This window comes from Lepisosteus platostomus, chromosome 2 (assembly GCF_059453375.1).
Source record: "Lepisosteus platostomus isolate fLepPlt1 chromosome 2, fLepPlt1.hap1, whole genome shotgun sequence".
In the NCBI taxonomy this organism is placed as follows: domain Eukaryota; kingdom Metazoa; phylum Chordata; class Actinopteri; order Semionotiformes; family Lepisosteidae; genus Lepisosteus; species Lepisosteus platostomus.
In genome coordinates, this window is record NC_142612.1 from 71581193 (window position 1) to 71602719 (window position 21527).

The following is a 21527-nucleotide window of genomic DNA, read 5'->3' on the forward strand; positions in this document are numbered from 1 at the left end:
CATCGATTTCACCATCCATGCAATTAAAGTAATTATTGTTCAGCGTGAATACTTTCCACCAATCACAACTGCAACAAGTGAACACAACACTACATTCCAACAGAGAGGAGCATATATGTGATCTGCAAGCGTTACACGCCAATTTATTTATTTATCACCATGATGGAGAAGAGCCTTCTGACAATCAGACCTTCACCGAGATTTGCTGGAGCAGCCTCCAAATTCATTTTGTCTGGCACGGTGAATCACATCTCTCAGAAGCCGTCCAAAACGGAATTCAACAAGATAGAATGAGGTCATGCATCACACATTCGAACTACGAAGTAATTATACACGCAGTATGCAGACCACTGAAATTAAAAAAAAATATCTGTGGACAATGTTGGTATGATGGCAGAGAGATGAAATCTCAAAAATAAGGCTGTTGACTGTCTACTTGGTAACACCCATGACATTTAACAGAGAAGAGCTACTTTCCATCCATAACTACAGGAATTCTATTCCTAGGAAAATAAGTCCTTCATGTAGTAGCTGTTGCTATTAGAACATGGAAATCCAATGAATAGTAATGCTAACAGGCTATGAAAAGAGATACTTAGCATCACTATTGACCCATGTAATTGAGAAACAGCAGCCTAACAAGTAATTGTGTAAATTTCACAAGCCACTGGCTTCTCTGTTTCAGCAGGTATCATATCTGCCAGGGCCACAGAAGCACTGGCAGCCCAGAACTGATGACATCCAGTATTTCATTTCACAGAAAGCTACTGAACAGTAAAAAATAATAATAAAACAGGCCTACATCATAATCTCTGGGTCTCACTGGTGGAGGGGTGGGTGTTGATCTATAACACATTTGGCTCCGTGCTGGATATGTTTAGACATGATTTAAGGAAGCTTTTTTTTGCAATAATGTCACATTACAGTGGAGAGCAAACTCACATAATGTTATATAAATACTCTCCAGCTCCGTCTTTTGCAGTTCAATATTCACCTGGTGGTTTAGTAACAGCTTTATCATAACCTGCTTTGATCACAGAATATCGACAAATAAATGTTGCCAACTACAGAGGAGACTTGCTCACTTCAAAAAGTTAAAAGTTATTGCATACAACCACCACAGTAGAATGAAAAGCTCAAAAAGAGCAAACTAAACCCGATATTGAAAACCAGTGACACAACACCAATGCAATGGGTAACACAAAGAAGGATGGTTTGTAAGCAATATACAGCGGGATTCCCCCTTTTTTTTTAAATCTTACACTTCATACGCCCAGAATGTGGAAAAACAAAACGTAACTTTGTGGTGAGAAAACATCCTTTTGTAGACACCTCTGTTATTCCACTCGTTAATCCTCTCTGAATATGTCAATGCAGACAAGGAGAAATCCAAGCATGTGGGTTACAGTAATATTATTCAGCAGCTTCTGGTGTGCTGAATGGAGTCAAGATTGCATCAGACAAATGACATAGGCAGGTCTTGTCCTGCGAGCCGTGGTAGCTCAGACGGCAAGGGCATCTACTGTAGCTCCTGACTGGAAGGTCCCGGTTCAATCCCAGGTAGGGGCAAGCGGTGTAGCTTACTCTAATTCCTTCTAGATGGCTCCCAGGTCAACTCAGCCTGCTTTCCAAATGAGTACCGTGGGTTAATCCTTCCGGGGGTAATAGGCCAGCTGGAGTGTGATGCTGACCACATCACCTCCACCTCCAGTGTTGGAGGGTTGAGAAAATTGTGGCCCTTGCCTCCCATTCCCCCATAGGCCTTTATGGCCTGAAAAGGGGACCTTACCTACATACAGTGCCCACCAGTTCTTGTCTTGGTTAAGCAGCATATCTGATCTGAGTAGCTGTGCTATACAGTCTGATAGGAACTAAACAACCATACATGCAACCAAAACATGAAATCACAGATTTGCTATTGTATTTAAATATCTTCAATTGTAGGTGAGACAGCATCTTCAGAAAAACAGAAGAGTGGGTAAAATTCCAGTGAGACTGATGAACTTCTGCATTTTATGTAATTCTGATAGCCATGTGTTGACAAGTTCTGAATCCCCATACTTGTATGACAGCTAGGATGCTCTGATGTGACTGATGTGAAAGGCTTCAGTATCATTGCACAGGCTGTCACTGTTCTCATACCGATGCCTTTAACCCCGCCTCCCCACCACAGAAGAAAGCCTAAAGACGTGGCTGGCTTACATGTGAAGCATTGAAGGAGTGACATATCTGACCCAATAATGGAGTCATACAAGGTCAGGCATGCAAACCACTAGTTTCCCAAAGCTACCCATTCATTTAAGAATAGGAAAAGTATTGGTTTACAATCAAGTATCACTTCAAAATGCATTAAATGGATATGTGGTAATTGGGAAGTAGATATCACAGATGCCAGAAAGTCTAGTGAACACTGTTGTCTGTGTGCTTTTTATCTAATGTGTTTATTTTTGGAGGTATTAAAACGAACTACAAAGCCATATAAAATGTTGGCAGAGGTAAACAAAAGATGTCTTCAGTTCAGATTTTAAAAGGAGAGGGCAAACGATACTGTTGACAGTAATTGTCGTGGTTTATTCTCAAAGATAATTTCCAGACACCGGAGCTTGTGAGTTCAGGATAGACTTTATTACAAAAGAAACAAGCCAAGTTGGTCCATGGAGCAACTGCCTGTCCCAACTCAGAGGCTCTCTTTTATACAGCCTCACGCTAACATAACACATGCAATCACTCCCTCTTGGGTGATTTCCAACTCCTCTTGGTTTTGCGTCACTATTATTTCCAAACCTTGGTCATTCCTTCTAGGTGAAGTTTCCCCTTCCCTCTTACTCCTTTTGGGTAATTAAATTGGTAGCGAGACCTCAATGGCTTTCTTAAAAAAATATAAATATATGTTGTGAGGAGTACCACAAAGTATGATTGCCCAAGCATATATATTAGAGTATAACATATCTTATATTTAGCCTATTTATGCGTTTCCCAAACATAATTATATAGTCCCTTTTAGGTTCCCAATAATGCTATATGTTACTTTTCATAGCCCATAATATGTGCGCCATAAATCACCCATATAATGTGTAACAATGGTATTTGTGCAACACATTCATACAGAAAAAGAACAGAGAGGTTACTCTTCCATTAAAATAAACTCTGACGCAACTGCCATTCTCTCGCTACCATCTCGAGTAGTATGAAAATCACAATTAGTATGAAACGCTGTATTAGCAAACAGGCGTCTAGTTATCCATTCAATCTGTTAAGTATTTGTGGTAAAGACACGTACTAGAATTGCCAAACAGTGCTGCTCTTATCAGTCGTACAAATTTTGTTGAGACAGGAAGTCAAGAGATTCAGTTGGCTCCTTATTAAAAAGTGCCTTTGGAAACTAGACACTTTCTACTTTTCGGTTATGCTGCTTTCTCAGCCAAGTTTTTTTCCAGACAGCTGAATATCATTGCAAAATGAACAGCAATAGACATTTCAGAGACTGACCAAGTCAGGCAAATATATTTGTCTGTTCGGTTATGCATTCATTCTCTGTAACAAAGAGGCTAGAATGAAAAAAAAAATACTGCCTTAATGTTTACGATAAAATATTTTGTACAAATGTATTTTAAGAAACAAAAATTAATGCATGTCTTGTCTCCTAATACACTCATAGACCTGCTGATATTTTATCCAGCTGAGTTCTCAGTTACATAATTTAACATGAAATTGAACAATCCAATACATTTGAATTGAGTGAGCAACAGAGGTTGTGAATCCCTCACAAATATGGTGTTTGGAAATAATAATGTTCTAAAGGCATTCCAGAGTTTATGAGCCAAAGGTATATTTGAGTTTCACAAACACTCATCACAATTTTGACTATCAGTTAAACAACATTATCGACCCTATCAAAGCTACTGAACCCATTACTCTGTGCAGTCATGTAACCATCAATAAAAAGGGTGAGAGATCTAAACCAAGTAATTATAGACCAATAAGTTGACTTCTATTACAAGTAAGGTTATGGAAGCAATTATTCGAACTGAATTAGAGGAGCACATACATGGAAATCAGATACTAGGGAATAATCAACATGCATTTAGAAAAGTCACCTCTGTCTTACCACAAGGCCATCATTAAGTGATAATAATTAACAGAGTATGCCGTGATCCTGATTAATAAAGTCTGGTTTAAAATACCACTGAACTGCTGGATTTCACAGGTACATTAGAATTTAAAGCAGATCGACTGTTTATCGACGACTGCAGTTACGACATTAATCTCAATAACAAGTGTAGTTTATTTGGTCAATAGCCAGCCATACAATTGGCGGTGCCCCAAATCGCGACCGCATATTATAACAAACAGGTGACTCAAACGCAGCTGGGCAATGCGGGAGAAAAATCCCGCATCAAGTAATGGGACTCTATCACCGATGCATCACATATATAAATGCAGTTAAGTTTCGCGTTTTTCACGGCTTGCTCCAGATTTTAAAAGGGCAGTTCACAATCTACAAATAAATTGTTCACTCAAGTGAACATTATGTATCTACTGTACATCTTACAACTTCCTTCAATCCATCGCCTTCAAAGGAAGAGAACAAAGCAGAAAGTACCTTTTACACATACAGTATACTAATCAAAGAGAGAGGGCCTTGGGGTTTATTAAACGTGCGTGTTTTTTATGACCATCTTAGCTCATTTAAAGACAGGCAGGCAGGCAACAGTAAATCTGAGCTTGATGGCTTTTGGGGCTATCCAAGACGAGACAAACGAGACGATCAACCGAGCCACTGGCAGATGGGCGACCAGAGCCCATTGTTTTCACACACGACCAGATGTTGTAGTTACTACAACCATATAAGAAAAGACAATTAATAAATTAATGCATGTGAATCAAATTAACACGCGGCTGCTCAGAAATTGTCCCCAGATGTTAATAACTCAATGCGAAAAAGAAATACAAAATAGCAGCACCCCTCTCCACCAACCCATATACATACTCAGCAGCTCATCATATACTGTGCATACACAAAATGGACAAGGCAGTACAACGAGAAACTCGCATATATCTGAGGATTTCGTGAAATAAAAACGGCACCACTGTACTATCGGATTCTTATTAAATATATGCGGCACCACCTAAACAAGGAAACTGCATATCTTAAAAATGAAAGGGCGATACTGACGATACACTTAAGTGTCCTTTAGCACACGCACTGGAAATGAGGGAACACCTGTTTCCAGAATTCAAAATGCTATAAAATGAATCTCTGTTAGCTATGGTCTTAACGGCAGCAAAAATATAAAGCATAAACATAAAACCTACCTTCCTTCACTCCGGGTAGTTTATTCTGATCAATACTAGTAAAATCTGCCATGTTGCTGATAATATTGTAGTAGCTGTTTATCTTGCGTCGTGAAATTCGATCTCCCAGCGTCACAAGACAGATTGATAGTTTTTTCTGGCAGGTGTCCGATTTACGCTGTGAACACAGGCGCTTCTTTGATTTGCTCTGTCGCCCAACTCAATGGTTGGCAAGCTAATTTCTCGGTTTCTCTCCCTCTATGCAGACGTGCATTTGATGCAATGTTAACACAATGAGGAAAACGCTGAAATTTAGCTACGGAGAGCCGGGGGGGACAAGCACGGTACTCGAACGGAACTGGGAAGGTCTCAAAGCTAACTCATCTGGCTGATGTTTTGGCTTTGATCACAAATCACCACCTCTACTTCTCTCTTTCATGTGATGAATTTTGTTGTTCTCTAAAACTGTGTGCTTTCTAGGAAAATGGTTTTTAAATATGTAGTTTAATCAAACTAACATTAGTTTAATTTGGTCATTTATGTACATTTTTTACTTTGCGTATTTAGATCATGTATAGAAATGCCGTAACAGGTACAATAAATACTGTACAGTCCCACTCATGCAGAGGATGTGCTTTCATTGTGAACTGCAGGGCCTTCTTCGGAAATACAAATTCTGATTCAAACTGTTATGTAGAATCTATTTAAAAAAATAATATTCACATCTTCAGCAGGTTGCTTTTTTAGTTTACACAAAACTATTTTGCACAAGTAATTCCTTGATTTTCCACCTTTTCAGTGCGAGATAAACCATTACGTGTTCCTTCACCTCATGCAGATCCACACTCACACCTCTTAATCTTTCTACCTCTTTGATCTAATCTTCAAGTGCTTGAATATTAGATATGTGTTGCTGACTTTCCTTCAGTTAAACCTGGTGTTGCACACAATTAAAAGAGAAGTGTGTTTGTGGTTGTGTATGTCTGCATGTTTGCTATCTAAACCCATTTCTGTGTTTTCTAGCACAAAACAGAGGAATACCCCAATCAGTAACTCTGCTGGCAACATCTGATAACAGATGGAGAGCTCCTTAGGCCTTGAGATTGCCAGTTCATCCCAGGCTCTTACTGGATCTCTGGCTGGGCAGAGTCAAAAACCCTTAACATGTGGGCGCAGTGGTGGAATCCGATGCGAGGAATTTTACACATGATGTGATGTAAAAAAAAAGTCAGGATGCATGGTGCTCGTGGACCATGGGGTGTCTATCCCAACCAGAGGCTCCTGCAAATGGCCCTTTATAGTGAATGGTGCAATCTTTGGAATGAATGAATTAAATGAGGTCCTGCCCATATTAGGGATATTCATGATCCCATGCCCATTTTCACCCAACAGGGATGTAATCCAAGGTGGCAAAGTGATAAAATAGGATATAAAATCTAGCGCCTTGCTGTACCTGAATGAAGATTAAAGTAATCAGAACTGCAATTCAGACCTGTGAATCTGTTAAGAAGAATTAGTCGGGCAGACTTTCAGGTCAAATAAATACTCTTAACGAATTAACCAAAGCAAGAACTGACTGACTCCAAACAGCAATGGAAAACTAGCAATAGTTTCAGTATTTGACTTCTGTTACTGATTTCAGCCTTAATGTAGGCTCTGAGCCAAACTTTATTATCCATTTCCTGTCTTCAGTTTGTTTTCCCCCTTTTAAGAAAGGACACCAACCAGGGGTTAACATACCCCAGTTCGTGAAATTCTTTTTCATCTCAAAACATTATTATAGTCCCCTGCTGCTGTTCCAGGAAAAAAAAAGCAAACCAAAACATCAATATCTGTCATTTATATGTCATGTGGTTTTTGTTTCCCGCAGTCATACAAAATGGTTTACCAAATATTTGTAACTACTAGCTTAAGGGCTGTTCCATGAACCACTAGGCAAGAGGCCGAGTAGAGTGTTATACACATTGTGCATGAAGGCAGAATTGAATACTGCTTTAGCTCTTCCACTTACTATTTTCACAAAAGCTTTATACGCTTAATGTATTCTAGACTTTTTAACAGAAAAGACTTTCCCAAAACAAATTCAATGAAAGGTTTGTTCTTTGGTTTCCTGGAATTGACTCCGCAACAAGATGGTGGTTGTCTTGTGAATAGGCAGCAAGGTTTTATGCCAACATGATCTACTCTGTTGTCATTTCCCTAATAAATGAACATTAAGTTTCCCCATGTAATTATGTAAGTAATTAGGGAAATAAACAAAATGCTCAGTACTTGAAGCTGTGAGGTTGACGCCCAGGAAAGCCTCAGTCCAGTTAGTCTTAAATAGCAGGTTGTCGAAACCCTCCTGTTTTTTAAAGTGTAATAGCGCTTCTAAGTATTGATCAAATGAACAAATTATTTATTTAAGTGAAAGGAACTCTAGCCTTTGAGGCCATTTCATTTCCATTTCCATGAAGGAGAGTCAGATTTGTATTTGAATTTATCTCTAAATTACTTCATTCAACAAATCTCTTGCTTAATTGATTACAATGAAATTCTTCCAAGTCTTCTTTAGAAATTGGTGAGTTAATGGTTTCCTATGACACCTGCTGGAGAGGGCTCTCCAGCAGCAAGATTGGAGCCCCCCATGATTTTTTTTACAATAACTGGATCAGCAATTTTCTGTACTCTTTTAAGAACCTGATTGAGGGGTTTCAATTGGGAAGATAGTGATGGCTCCCATAATTACTATTCTGACTCTGTTCATATGAACAGTTCTAAAACTGTCTCCCTGTGTCTATTTTTCTTTTACAATACCACATATATTATGTTGTTCAAAGGGGTGATAAAAACAAAGTGTGAACCATAGAATAGAACAGTGCTGGCAATGACAGTAAAGAAATACAAAAAAATACCACATTATTCAGAAAAGCTTAAAACCATTAAAAAGGAACTGTGACAGATTGTATCTGAAACACGTTGTCTTGGGCTTGGCTGATGAGCAGTTGTAGATATGTATTGATTAGCAGTTTCCTTGTCTGTGGATCCAGAAAGCTTTTTGCTGTATGCTGAGATGCGTGCATGTATGCCAATTTTTTGTTTATTTTTTTGGATTGACATATAACAGCAGAATTGAAACGACATCTGATCGAATCCCATTAAAGCAAGAAGAGATAGGACGTTCTGGCACAGGTGCAATGATTTTACAGGTTACTAATGGACAGATTCCTTTGTTTTGATTTGACACCTGATTATAGAATGGCCTGTCAGATACAGGTTTCTGCAAGGCTTCATAAATCTCATAGATATCAATTTTGTCAGGCTGTGTATCATCAAGCTGCTGCACATGACATACTGTCTTAACATTTCCAGACACTGCTTTGTGGGATTTCATAGGGAGAAAATAATAATTTTGTGAACTATATAAACATACATACTGTACATAACATCAATAATCAGTGCTATAATAAGTTTTATACGAATACAGATTGCGGTCAGATAATCAGTGATTAAGGAAGACTTTTCTAAAACGTTTATAACTCACTAATCCTTTAAATAATATTTTTTAATTAGTAAAATTACCACAATTTTTTTTTAATTGAGGAGTCTAAACACTTCTTAATGAACAGCTTAAATATAGAAGAGCTCTTATGTGGCAGTTAACAGAGTCAGCATCTCCCCCTGGTGGTTGAAGGAAGAAATAGCTGGGACGTGCTCTGTGAGTAGACTTGATTTTCGGATCAAAATCTTGAAGGAAACCGGTTTACAATGATTATTGAATTTGTTAAAAGAAGGTAGAATGGATATAATCACAAAAGGGTTCAGAAAAAAATTTCTGCTCTCTGGAAAGCATTACATTTTTCTTCAATAATGTATTTGAAACATCTGTAGGATCAGGATCTGGGCATTGGCATTGTGGGTGTAATTTTGGAAGACATCTTGGTGCAGATACACCCATCTTAAGCATTTCTTCACCACTTCCATTGGTCTGAAGGGGAATTAGCCAGAATGAATCCAGATGTGGACCTGGCCTGTGAAAGGTGTAGGCAGATGCCTGATACTTTCTCCAGTGTGATTTGGTCTTGCACCAAGATTGATCCATTTCTCAGGCATTTTCCTGATTAAGATCTTATGACACCGATGGATCCATTCCCATCATAACTGGTGCTGAGAGGGGACCAGAGGGTGACACTCCTTCAGCCTGGTCCAGGAGAAGTCCGGCCTGATTGGATCCAGGCACTTTTCCAGGAGCCCACTCTTGGTGTCCTCCCTAATGTGGAGTATCTTGCCCGGACTTGGAGGTCGAATCCCTCTTGCATGTGCTGCCCTCAGGAAGAAGCACAGCTCCGATCCCTGATGGCTCTTCCACGTCCTGTTCCAAACTTCCTTGCACTTCCCTTCCCTGTGTTCCAGTCCTCCAGTCTGCCAGCCTGATCCCGGGCGAGTCCAGCATGCAGCCTGGGCCCGGAGTGCAGTGAGCCGGCCTCTCCCCCTGGACTTGACGCCCGAGCTCCTGGGTCTGTCACACATACAGCGCCCGCCCCTAGCCTCACCTATAGTCCATGGCTATCTGTACTGTATTTTCTCACCAAGCGCAGCTTGTAGTTACAGTACTGTATATTCTCCCTCCTCTTTCCTTCTTAAGTTTCCAATTGATTTGCTAATGTTGTTTTGCTTAACATCTCTTTCTTTCTTCATTTTCTTTCTTCATATGCTGTCTGCCTTTTTGTGTTTCTCTAAATTAAAGATTTAGACAGACTCTTGTTATTATAACTGTTATAGTCCAGTAAGTACTTCTGGATTTTTTGAGGGTGGACAGGGAAGACTAGAGGGATGCATTTACAGTTCTTGTTGCTTCAAAATTAATATATTAAAAATGAGAAAACTAGGATCCCACATACCCAAAACTAGCTAACTATAAGGATACATATTGATGGAGAGAGACAGATATTGCTAGCAATACTTATTGAGGTTAGAAAAGAAGTAACAAATGGTGTTTCCTGTCGCTGGGGCCTGACAAGACAGTTTAAAGTTAGAAAAATGAACAGTCTGCTGGCCTCTCAACCTATTGACCCATCAGGCCTCGTGCTCTCAAACGGTAAATCAAAATATTGGAAACCAAAAGCTTAAAATACCACAATGTAATGGTCACATAATTATAAAATGATTGAGTTGAAATCAATCAACATCAAAACCTAATTTTAACAATATTACTTATTACTTACTGTTCTTGATTAATTGTATCATTACCAAAATGATAGGATATACATGGGCCATATTCGGCCTAGAAATTGAATGTTGATTTTGTAAGTAGATAATATGCTTTGCAATACTGGCAGATTATTACACTAAATTTCACTTTATCACAATAAGAGAAGCCCCAAACTTGCAATCATGATATCACAGCCTTCATAGTCTAAGTCCTTATTATGTGGATTAGACAGGCATGTGTAAAATATTTATCTGTGTGGGTCATTAAGTGTATATGAACAACACAACCTGAAAATAACAAAGAATAAATTATAGTTTTTTTAACCAAAGTGTTGTTACAAGTTTACAAGGATATTTCAGTGTGTATCCTTGCCAACAGTGTTTGGAGCATTTTACATAGTAAAAACAAAAACACAAAAAAGATCTAAATAAAATCAAAAAGACAAAAATATTAAACGGAGAGGTTTCACACATCATCATGCCAGTGTTATAAAATAATTATACCATTTGACCAAAATCAAACAATATCTAAAGTTCTGAGAATGCACTATGGTATACTGTCTATTGAGTTTGAGCTTTAATCTTTTGAACTAATCTTTATTTTGCGCCTTTAAAAAAGAGAACACCAAAGTTTTAATTATTAATTTCAGAAGAACTTTGACTATTTTGTCAAATATATTTGATTTTTTGTAGCATATAATATTTCCTTGGTTATGACAACATCATCATTACACCTAGACAAAATAAGAGTAATAATAGATTAAGTGCTCATGATTTTGAAGACGAAGATGGTAAGAAATCTACTCAAAAGTCCACGTAATCAAAAAGAAAATATAAACCAGAATTGATCTTTTCTTTTGTATGGACTCGTTCGACATCATTCCAGTTTCAAATATGTGGTTTTGTCATCAGGAAAGAAAAAAAGTCACCAGTGACCTTTATGAGTGGCATAAAAGTCACAGTAACTTCTCAGGAGTTAGATCTGCTAAAACATTAAAAATAAATACTGCAGCCGTCACTTTACCACAGTAGTGACGCACTGGACTTGCGTTTAACCTGGTGATAAATGTTCAATATCTTCCAATACAGTCCAAACTCCTATTTTACCTATGATTGAGAAGCACATCTCTGAGCAAACTGCACTTAGGATATAATCAATTTATAGCTATCCCCATCTGAGCCCGTTGTCTTTCTTTTTGGATTACCAATTAATAACAAATTGGAGAGATGGTGACGGAATATTGTGGGCAAAACCATAAATAATACCCCTCCACATGAGTGATATTTTCTTCTCTCGTCATGAGAAAATTCTGAATTTATTTACCTGTCTGGTGGAAGATACATTGACTCCGGGTTTGACATTAGAGCCTTGTCATATGTCTGTCACGCTTTGCACGCTCCTTAAGAAGATCGATAGACTAAATCTGAAATATCCAGCGATTGATTTACAGCACATACCCCTTTCTGCACACCCCACCCCCACTGAAGCCTCCTGATAAATAACTAAGGCTTGTGTTGGAAGAGAAACAAGACGAGTCAAGTGAGGCTGCAGTGCTTGGTTGTGTCTCCTTGCATCATGGAAAGAATATTTTCAGTGAATTTTTGCTTCTGGCTTCTAGCTGTGCCACTGCTTACTGGAACGGAGACAGTTTATGGAAGGAACATCTGGAATCAAGGTGGGTCATGCAAACCCTTTCACTTATTCTCTGCAAACTTTCTACAAAGTTACAGATCTTCAAAACATGTTCTCATGCATGATCATGTTACTTTACATGATTAGTGGAAGGACCTACTTACAGTACATGTCATATCATTATTGCAGTTTCTGAAACCCTTTGAAAACACTTCCGTGCCTTCACACCTCTGTGATTTCCACAGACAATGATTACAAAAGGATTACCTGACCTGCAGTATCCTAACAGAAAAAAATCGTTTTGTCTGCAAATGTAAAAAACTACAGCTCTTGTATTAAGTTTTGAAACAAAACCTTTATGGGTTTTATTGGTCAAAGACCAGTATCTTTGTGTTTGATGTATCCACATTTGGACATTATAAAGGCAGGTAAAAACTCACTTCACTGATATGGAATATACAGTAAAAAACAGGTTTAATTGTCATGCTCAGATGGAGTTCTTCTTTGTCATTAATATAACCTTGGTAATGAGAATCTGGTGAATTCCCCCCAAAAACTAATAAGATACTAAATACTATTTTCAGTCCATTCTAAACAAAATGACATTGCCATGATAGTTTAACATCAGCTGTGTACTCAGATCATGATATATCATGGATTGACTGTCAAAAACCATATGGAAGTGAAAAATAAGACTAAGTACCAACAAAGTTTTGTATGATATTACACCTCTTCTGATGTTGTTAAGATGTTATAGTTAAGATGTTAACTGTTACACTGAGTAAGACTGTTCTGTGTTTGTACATAATGTAGTATGATATGAAGTTTTTTGAAGCGTTTACCTTTTTTCCTATTTTGAAGTGAAGTCAATTGTACTTCTAACATGCTAACTTGTAATGTATTTATAGAAAGGAAAGGCATCCTTTTCAGCTTAAAACATAGATACACTTGAATTTTGCCCTTTAATTTTTGCACATCCTTTACAGGAAATGGCTGTTATATTATATTATTCTGTTATTTCCTTTATCAACAACTGCTTTGTCCTAAGTGGAGTTGAGAAAGGCAGAAGAGCTGTTTACCATCTCTTTCATGTGCACCTGGGGGGGTCAATATTTGGAAATATTACTCCTACATTTCTATAACAGTGTTGTTTTAGTGTTTAGTATTTTTTTCTTTGTAGATTCAACCAAAAACAAAAAAATGCACAGTTTAAGATAAAGTGCATACAGTAGTTCATGTATGCTGATACACATATCTTTTAAATATGTAGGAAATCACCTTTTTCGCTCAAATGAAGAGTCAGATACCAAAAACAAGATGATAGCCCTGCTGTTGCACAAAAATGTGATGCCCATTGAAAACAGTGAGGTTAATGGTAAGTCATTTAATTCTTTATACACTGTGTGGATATTATATGCAGTGATATAATAACCTTGTAGGTGTGAATTCTGTGTTCATACTCATTTCATTACCAGTCTGATGATTAAAAATTTGCAGCACTCAGAAGTTACATTAATTCTGGGTCGAACTGGTACTCAGAATATTCCCCCATGTTCCAAATTTTGTATCTTTGGTTATTCAAAAGCAAAGTTCACATTAACAAAGGCACAACAATCACCACTGATGTTTGGAATGGTTGTGACTAAAAAATATACAGTACAGTATATTTACTGAATGAAAATCTGTCATTGTACCCTGTTTGAAGTGCTGCCTCAATGTGATTGTCCCCGCAACAACAATGGAGAGGATACTTTTCTTTTCTAAATTCTTGAACATTTTCAAAAAGACTGAGCTTTGTATTTAGTTAATTCTATTCTTTAATACATCAAATCACTTTATGATTCTGTCAGAGTTTGACTTTATACTTATCTCAACAAGAAAACTGTAAAATCCCACAAGTAAGTTTGTGCTTCTTGTTCATTATCGGGTCGTTTGTGTTTTGTTTGTATGTTTGTTTTAAATGGTTACAATTTTCTAAACTTCCTAAATAAAACACTTAAAAAATGTAATTCAATACAGTCTATGAGTTACTGAAGGCTGTAGTTGAGAGCTGAGAGATCGCTGGTGCTGTCTGGCACAGAAAGGGGGTGAGGAACTGAGAAGTGCCGATTTTTGCAGGTACTTCATTCCAAGAAGAAAATTAACAGGCTCTGAAGTGGGAAAATACAGAACGTCTAGTGGAATAGGTGGAATGGATACAATTACAGGCTATATAATTACACGTCTATATAATTACAATATAATCACTATATAATATTGTACATACAATATGTACAATAAACATAAACACAATCTTTTTCACTATTGTGATGGTATAATTACCTTTTGCATGTTTGATTGCATAATTACGTTTTGCAAATAATAGGCAAAGTTTGCATTTATTATTTGTTTATTTTGCATTATTCTTGGTTCTTCAGCAGATCTGGAGATGGTTCAGAAAGTAGCAGAACTGGAAGAGGTACTGTCATTTGATTTGGCAGAACAGCATTACTGTGCTTTAAAAGGGCATGTGCACTTGAATTGTAATGTTTCAGTTTATTTAATTTGCATGCACTGTACAGTATAGACTGTAGCTCAGCTTCGTGTATAATGTACTGTAATTCCAAAACCCATTAGATGTACCACTTCGAATTTTTATTTACCCAGATTTTTATCTTAACACAGAGATGGCAACAATTTCAGCATTCATAATCCAATATAACTGCAGTAGGATTAAATTAATGTTGCTTGTGGTATTTGATTCTATATTAATAAGATATATTAATGTTGCTTTCAAACTATACCCTGTATTTTGATCTAGATTAGATTGAGACTAGAATCCTAGAATCCTATCCTAATATGCACATAATATTAAGTAGTTTTCAGTTAAGGCAAACAAATAATTAAACTAATATATATATTTCAGCTGGAATCTCTAAAAGAAGACCTTGAACTACAGAAGAACATTGACACTAATGCAATAGGAATGGAGGTATCCTTCCCCAGCAAAAGAGGTCAGTAAAAGTCCCACAATAATTATTTGTACCAGTGAACAAAAAATGTGTGTTTCCTGTATTAAGTAAAACCTAAGAAGATAAATTAAACACATATTTAAACCATGATATTTATTTTCAAAATTACTTTTTTCCATTGTACTCATTGATTTGGTAGATGTTTTTAACGTATTTGCTCAGTAAATGTGTATTCCTTATGTGTGAGTGTCCTCTGGTTATACCATGTTCGAATTTGTTGAATAAATTTGAATATTCAGAGTGGTTCTGTTTTACTAATTTAGCCTAAAGTCCCACCAGATATAAAAATACTGGTCTTCACAGAAGCAGCATATTTTTTTTATCAATTGTGAGTTAGCATAGCAACCAGAACTATAAACAGAACCAATAAAGAGAATGTCCCTCAGAGCATCCACAGCAGGTGACACGACATCTGGAATCCTGATAACACAACCAGCATTTTCATGAAGGGCTGTAAAACATTTGATTTTAGATTTGAAAAATCTCCTGTTGGATGATGGTGGTGAGGGGAAAGTTGGAATAATATTTCAGAAATGTGCTTTTGGAAGCTAATGAAATTCCTCTTCTGTTTTTGTCCACAGCCTGTTTTTGGAAATACTGTGTGTAAGGCATGGTAAGAGAGACCAGTGAAACCAGCCCAGCCAGAAGAGTCAACTTAATGATGCCATTTAACAATAATGTGCAGATAAACATAGATGTGTATTATTATCTTTAAAGAGCAACAACAGAACCTGCAACAATAATCTTTAGTGCTGGACATGTATTGAAACAGAATTTTGTAGCTTTCACTCAGGTCTTTAACATATTGATTGCTCTGACTCTTATTTCTGTATTTGTTTGTTTCTGTTGTGTATACTTTTGTGGCTTTCCCGTTGACAAAGAAAATGAAAACAAAACCAAACAGATGAGTGAATTCTTTAAGAACAAGGTAACCAGAAATAGTACAGCCGAACCCAGGTACTGAAAAGCTTAATTAAAAGCTTCAAGACCTTTAAAGCTTTTCAGTAGACTTTAATGAAATTTAAATGTGTTGAACTTCAGCCACTTTAGTTTTATTTATAAAATTAACACGATAGAATTTGTTAAATATAAGCATTCTAGAGAAAAAAACATATTTAACTCTTCAAAATGTTTTAGCAAAATTATGGAATTGCAATAATTTAAAAAGATTACCCTAATTTGTAGTAAAATGACATGATTCACATTCTTGTAGGGTTTCAAGAGTGGTTCCGTGACTGAGACTCATGATTTTTATAAAACAATTTATTCTAATTATTATAAATTGATTTAAGCTTCTGTTTGCTTTTTTTTAATCTTGAACAGCGTTTTGTTTCAAGCAGATTACATCAATAGCTCTTCAATGGTTTGGTCAATACAGTTCTTTTTCTACATTGTTTAACTGTGCAATTATAATTAAGAAAAAAAACATCATTCTACTTCTGAATGGAAGCTCATTTCATCCAAAATCTTTCTGATACCTCCTGTGTACAACACATCTGTGGTCATTTTGGTGAAAAGAAGATTAACAAAGATCTGTATTTTTATCTGCATTATAAAAGCACAGTTCATTGCCATTACCATTAAGCTGTAAACATAGTTTGGTGATAAATGTGAATTAACCCAAGACGAAAAACTGGATAATGTGTATATAAGAGGCAGAACATTTCCAACAATAATTATTTGTACTAATAAAAACAAAATTGTCATTTTTCTGTATTCATTTATAGTGTAGATAACAAGATACATGAAATGCATATTTTAAGTATATTCTCACCAGTTCTTATTGCATTGTACTCATTAATCTTGGGAGATGTTATTATTGTATTTATTTAATAAGAGAGTATTTTTATGTGCGATACATGTAGAATAAAAAGTTGAAAAAATAAACTTAGATCGATATTATTGAAAACAAAAAGCACTTTTTGTTTTCTTACACACAAATATGTGTAAGAGACCTCCTTCACATTTTCTATCTGTAGTTGAATTAACCCAAATAACCACTAATCCTGGACTATTCAGAATCAATCTACTGTAGGTAAACACAGCTATTATCGCTGCTGACCTAAGAGTCTTCCTCTTGAATTCACATGCATTGCACTGATTTTGACCTTATGGAGCCTCAAATACTGTATACTGTTAGACCACGGGACAGTTCTGCTAATGAGGGTGTCATAAATTAAAGACAATTCACAAACAATAGTCTGTCAGTTTCATCACAAATATGGTATGGTAGTTCACACTTTTGACATATGTGCTTCATTTTAAAGAGCTGAAAAGCTGAAAGAGCTTCTTTTGGGAGGTAAGACCATAAACCTGTAGGTTGTGAATGTCTCCCCCATGTGGCAGATGTGAGCTTTCCATTTTCTTCAAGTTGATCCTACCCAGAAAATAAATAGTGGTAAAAACAAAAATGCACTCCCTTTTCATCTAAACCAAACTTTGTGTAATTTTTATTTTTGAGGCCTTTCTAAAAGTAGGCATTACTGATCTGAATGAAGAGAGTCTCCTACTTAACTAGGAATAGATCCATCTGAACACATGGGTACTTACTGTAGAATGGCAGACAGTTTGGCACAAACCCACCTCCAGACTGATGCGAAAATCATTAAAATAGATGGAAATTGTTATGAATAATTATTCTCTTCAATCCAAATGTGTAACTGAAACAAGGTTTATCAGAATAATACATGTATATTACATACAGTGCCTTGAAAAAGTTTTCCGAACCTTTCTGTCCCATTATGTGAAATTACAAAATAATGTTTACACTGTACATGCTGTGATGGACTGGCATGTCATGCAGGGTGTATCCCTCCTTGCACCCATTGCTTGCTGGGATGGGTTCCAGCTCCCCTGCAACGGATAAGATCACTTTATAAGCCATATACAATTATTTGCATTAGGAATTCATCTTTTTTTGCATACCCCAGCTTGCTCTCCATGAGACACAGACACAGACAGGGAGAGAAGCTTGGGGTCAGAGCGCAGGGTCAGCTATTGTACAGCAACCCTGGAGCAGTTGGGGTTAAGGGACTTGCTCAGGGGCCCAACGGAGTAGGAATCCTCTGCCAGCTGCAGGATTTGAACCAGCAACCTTCCGGCCACATTGCCACTGCTCCGCCCTGATTAGGATTAAGTGGTTAGAAAATGGATACTGTAGATAAAGAGATGGATGCATTTCTTAAACTTAATATTTTATTCAAAAACTGAACGCTCAAACTGATCGCTTCTAAGGTTAGAAGTCACAGTAAATGTCAGTAAAACCTAAAGAGAAAAAAAACTGAAATAAGTTGAATGCCTCAGTATCCAGACCTGTGAATTCAAGCAGCAGTTGCAGTTGCAAGATGTTTTGGGTAAATCCACCAACTTTGCACTTTGGCATGGTGCTGTGTGTGCCGATTCTTCCTGGCAGATTTGCTCAGGCTATCATATAGGGCTATCTTACAGTTGCCTGGGGATTGCACATGTACTACAGTTTATTCAGTCAAGTTTTTCCACAGATTCGCAATGCATAAAGCCAAGTATTGATCTGTAGTCCATGTTACTGAATTTGAATTGTATATTAATAATAATAATTAATAATAATTGCTTACACTTATATAGCGCTTTTCTAGACACTCTACTCAAAGAGCTTTACAGGTAATGGGGATCCCCTCCACCACCACCAATGTGCAGCATCCACCTGGATGATGTGACGGCAGCCATAGTGCGCCAGAACGCTCACCACGCATCAGCTATTAGTGGGGAGGAGAGCAGAGTAATGAAGCCAATTCATAGATTCAATAGGATTCAAGCCAGGTCTTTGACAGGCCAATTGAGGATATTTGTTTTTTTATTCTTTAGACTTTCTAGTGTAGCTTTGGTCTTGTGCTTTGGTGCTTTGGTTCACTGTCTTGCTTGAAAGGAGAGTTTTGTCAATGTTTTGCTATCTTCTAAATATCTTCCCATGAATTTAGACAATCTTTCCAGTCCCTGCTGATGAGAAGAAGATCTATAGTCCCTACCATACTGTCCCTACCATGCTTGACAGTAGTTATGGTGTTGACTGAGTGATGCACTACACTGATGCTAGGTTTGCATCAACAAACATTTCCCCCATCTTAACCACCGAACTCTTTGACTCTTGTGAAGTCACAGATGCATTGGCCTTTGGCTTTTTCAAGAGACTATATATAGAAAGTATTTTAATTTGATACTTATGATGTATACAATTACTTACATCTACATATTATTGTAATTACATGGAATTTAGGATAATACTCTCATATTCTAATCCTGTTTTATGTATTTTATAATTAATTACACCATAAATGAAATATATTCTGTTTAAGAGAAACAAAGTCTGAGGTAGGTTAAAAAATTAAATGGTAAAATATTTATGTGCGGAATTGTATTACATCATCTAAAAGCTATATAAGCAAAAGCGTGTTTAAAACAATTATGGTTAATGTTTCATCACAAATAGACAAGAGAAGAAATGTAGCAATTTCCATTTGTACGTTATTATTATTATTATTATTATTATTATTATTATTATTATTATTATTATTATTATTATTATTATTATTAAATTCGTGTTCCAGGTAGTTTGTGGTCCTTTTCTCCGAGTCCTATGTTGCCGTTCGGAACACAATCTTTGGTCGGACCAGTTTCCAGGAAGTGCTGCTGTCATTTGGTTTCTTGCAGTGTCCTTGTTAGTGTGCACCAAATGTTAAAAAATGAACTGAATTTTATCGAAAATTTATATCTTTCAAACAACTGCTATTTCTGAAACCATTTTAGAGCATAATGTTAAGGGCCGGAACGGCACTAACATGGTAAGTCTTCAAGTGCATCAATAATGAATGTTTTACTATGAAATAGGGCGTAAGGTGCACTTTTGGAAATAGTGACTAACAAATGAAATAAAAGTGTCTCTGGAGTTCTAGTAAGTGGCACGTTGTGTCTGTGTTCATTGAGATACTTACGGTCGGTGGCGAGGTGATGACAAATAATAATACACTGTATTGATAAACCTCACTGAGGGAGAGAAGCGATTAATCGCACACCATGATAAAGACCAGTTAATCCTTGTTCTCAGACTGGATCCGTGGAGCTTATTGGTGATTGTGTATACTATCATTGCTTTATTGACGCGTCGCTTGAATTTTAGACGAGAATGATCTCTCGATTTTGAATGTGAACTGATGCAGCCATAGGCCGTGGATTGTTAATTGAGTTCATTAGCCTTTACGGGAAACTTCAGACCCTGTAGACGAGTGTGGCACAGTGCCTATATAGTGCCTATATGTGATTCCGAAGAATTAGTTTTAAGTCTTTACTAGAAAACATGGGGCTTTGCTTATTGATTAAGTCCTTGCTTTGTCATTGTCGTCACGGCGTTTAAATGTACGTTAACAAAGGTTAAAACGAAGACATTTTCATGTTTTCCCATACGACTGAATAACACGGGAAGGAGTATTTACATCGCATATTGTAACGCGGCTACTGAACATATAAGATATGGCGGACAATTTCTACTCGAAGACCTATCAGCACTGTAGTACAACAACTGCGAAAGGTTACTGAAGTAAAGCAGTCTGGATTTACAAACAGTACTTTGGAGTGGTGCTTATGTGGCTTGGTTATTTAACAGTACGATACAGTACTGTATGAGACCAAGGTGAAGATATTAGCACTGCTGGACGCAAAAATGTACTCTAAAATATTATTTACTATGTAATAAATAACTGTTGGAAATGTGATCAGAATGTAGACGTTCGTGTATTCTTTATGGTCTGTAAAGCAACTTTGTCCTGCTGTATTACGACTTTGAATTGTTTATTTGATAATTTACTTGTGATTATTGAACTGTTTCTTGGCAAGTGATCAGACATTTGAGCTTTGAACCTGTATAAGGTTATGAGGGTTATTTTATATAATAAATCAAGAAGCTTCAATGCCAATATAGCCAGCAGCCATATCACCCTGCAACTCGCAACTGGCAACCCACTGAAGCTAAGCAGGTGTGAGCCTGGTCAGTACCTGGATGGGAGACCTCCTGGGAAAAACTAAGGTTGCTGCTGGAAGAGGTGTAAGTGGGGCCAGCCAGGTGTTGTCACCCTGTGGTCCATGTGGGTCCTAATGCCCCAGTATAGTGACGGGGACACTATACTGTAAACAGGTGCCGTCCTTCAGATGAGACGTAAAACCGAGGTCATTAAAAATCCCAGGGCGTTTCTCGAAAAGATTAGGGGTGTAACCCCGGTGTCCTGGGCAAATTTCCCATTGGCCCTTACTAATCATGGCCTCCTAATAATCCCCCTCTATGAATTGGCTACATTACTCTGCTCTCCTCCCCACTGATAGCTGTGTGGTGAGCGTTCTGGCGCACTATGGCTGCCGTCGCATCATCCAGG

At 37.2% G+C, this 21527-nt stretch overlaps 2 protein-coding genes and 1 long non-coding RNA gene across 7 annotated transcripts in view; 2 read left to right on the plus strand and 1 right to left on the minus strand.

Moving 5' to 3' along the window:
* The window catches only part of ccdc50a (coiled-coil domain containing 50a), a 31998-nt gene extending 26386 nt beyond the window's left edge, over positions 1-5612 (minus strand). Inside the window, exon 1 of one of the 2 annotated variants that reach the window (XM_088616681.1) lies at positions 5317-5612. In XM_088616681.1, the coding sequence (XP_088472807.1) occupies positions 5317-5368 (52 nt within the window). In that variant the 5' untranslated portion in view covers positions 5369-5612. The remainder of the gene's footprint in view (positions 1-5316) is intronic. The other variant, XM_088616682.1, reaches the window with a different exon arrangement.
* Positions 5613-14534: 8922 nt separating this feature from the next.
* Positions 14535-16253, plus strand: LOC148677012 (uncharacterized). The gene is made up of 3 exons (XR_015940926.1): positions 14535-14576; positions 15024-15111; positions 15711-16253. It is a non-coding gene; the product is annotated as an uncharacterized LOC148677012 (long non-coding RNA).
* Positions 16254-19759: 3506 nt separating this feature from the next.
* opa1 (OPA1 mitochondrial dynamin like GTPase) overlaps positions 19760-21527 on the plus strand; it is a 46059-nt gene continuing 44291 nt past the window's right edge. For all 4 annotated transcript variants that reach the window (XM_088616685.1, XM_088616688.1, XM_088616687.1 and 1 more), the window contains exon 1: positions 19760-19946. In XM_088616685.1, coding sequence (XP_088472811.1) covers positions 19918-19946 — 29 coding nt within the window. In that variant the 5' untranslated portion in view covers positions 19760-19917. The remainder of the gene's footprint in view (positions 19947-21527) is intronic.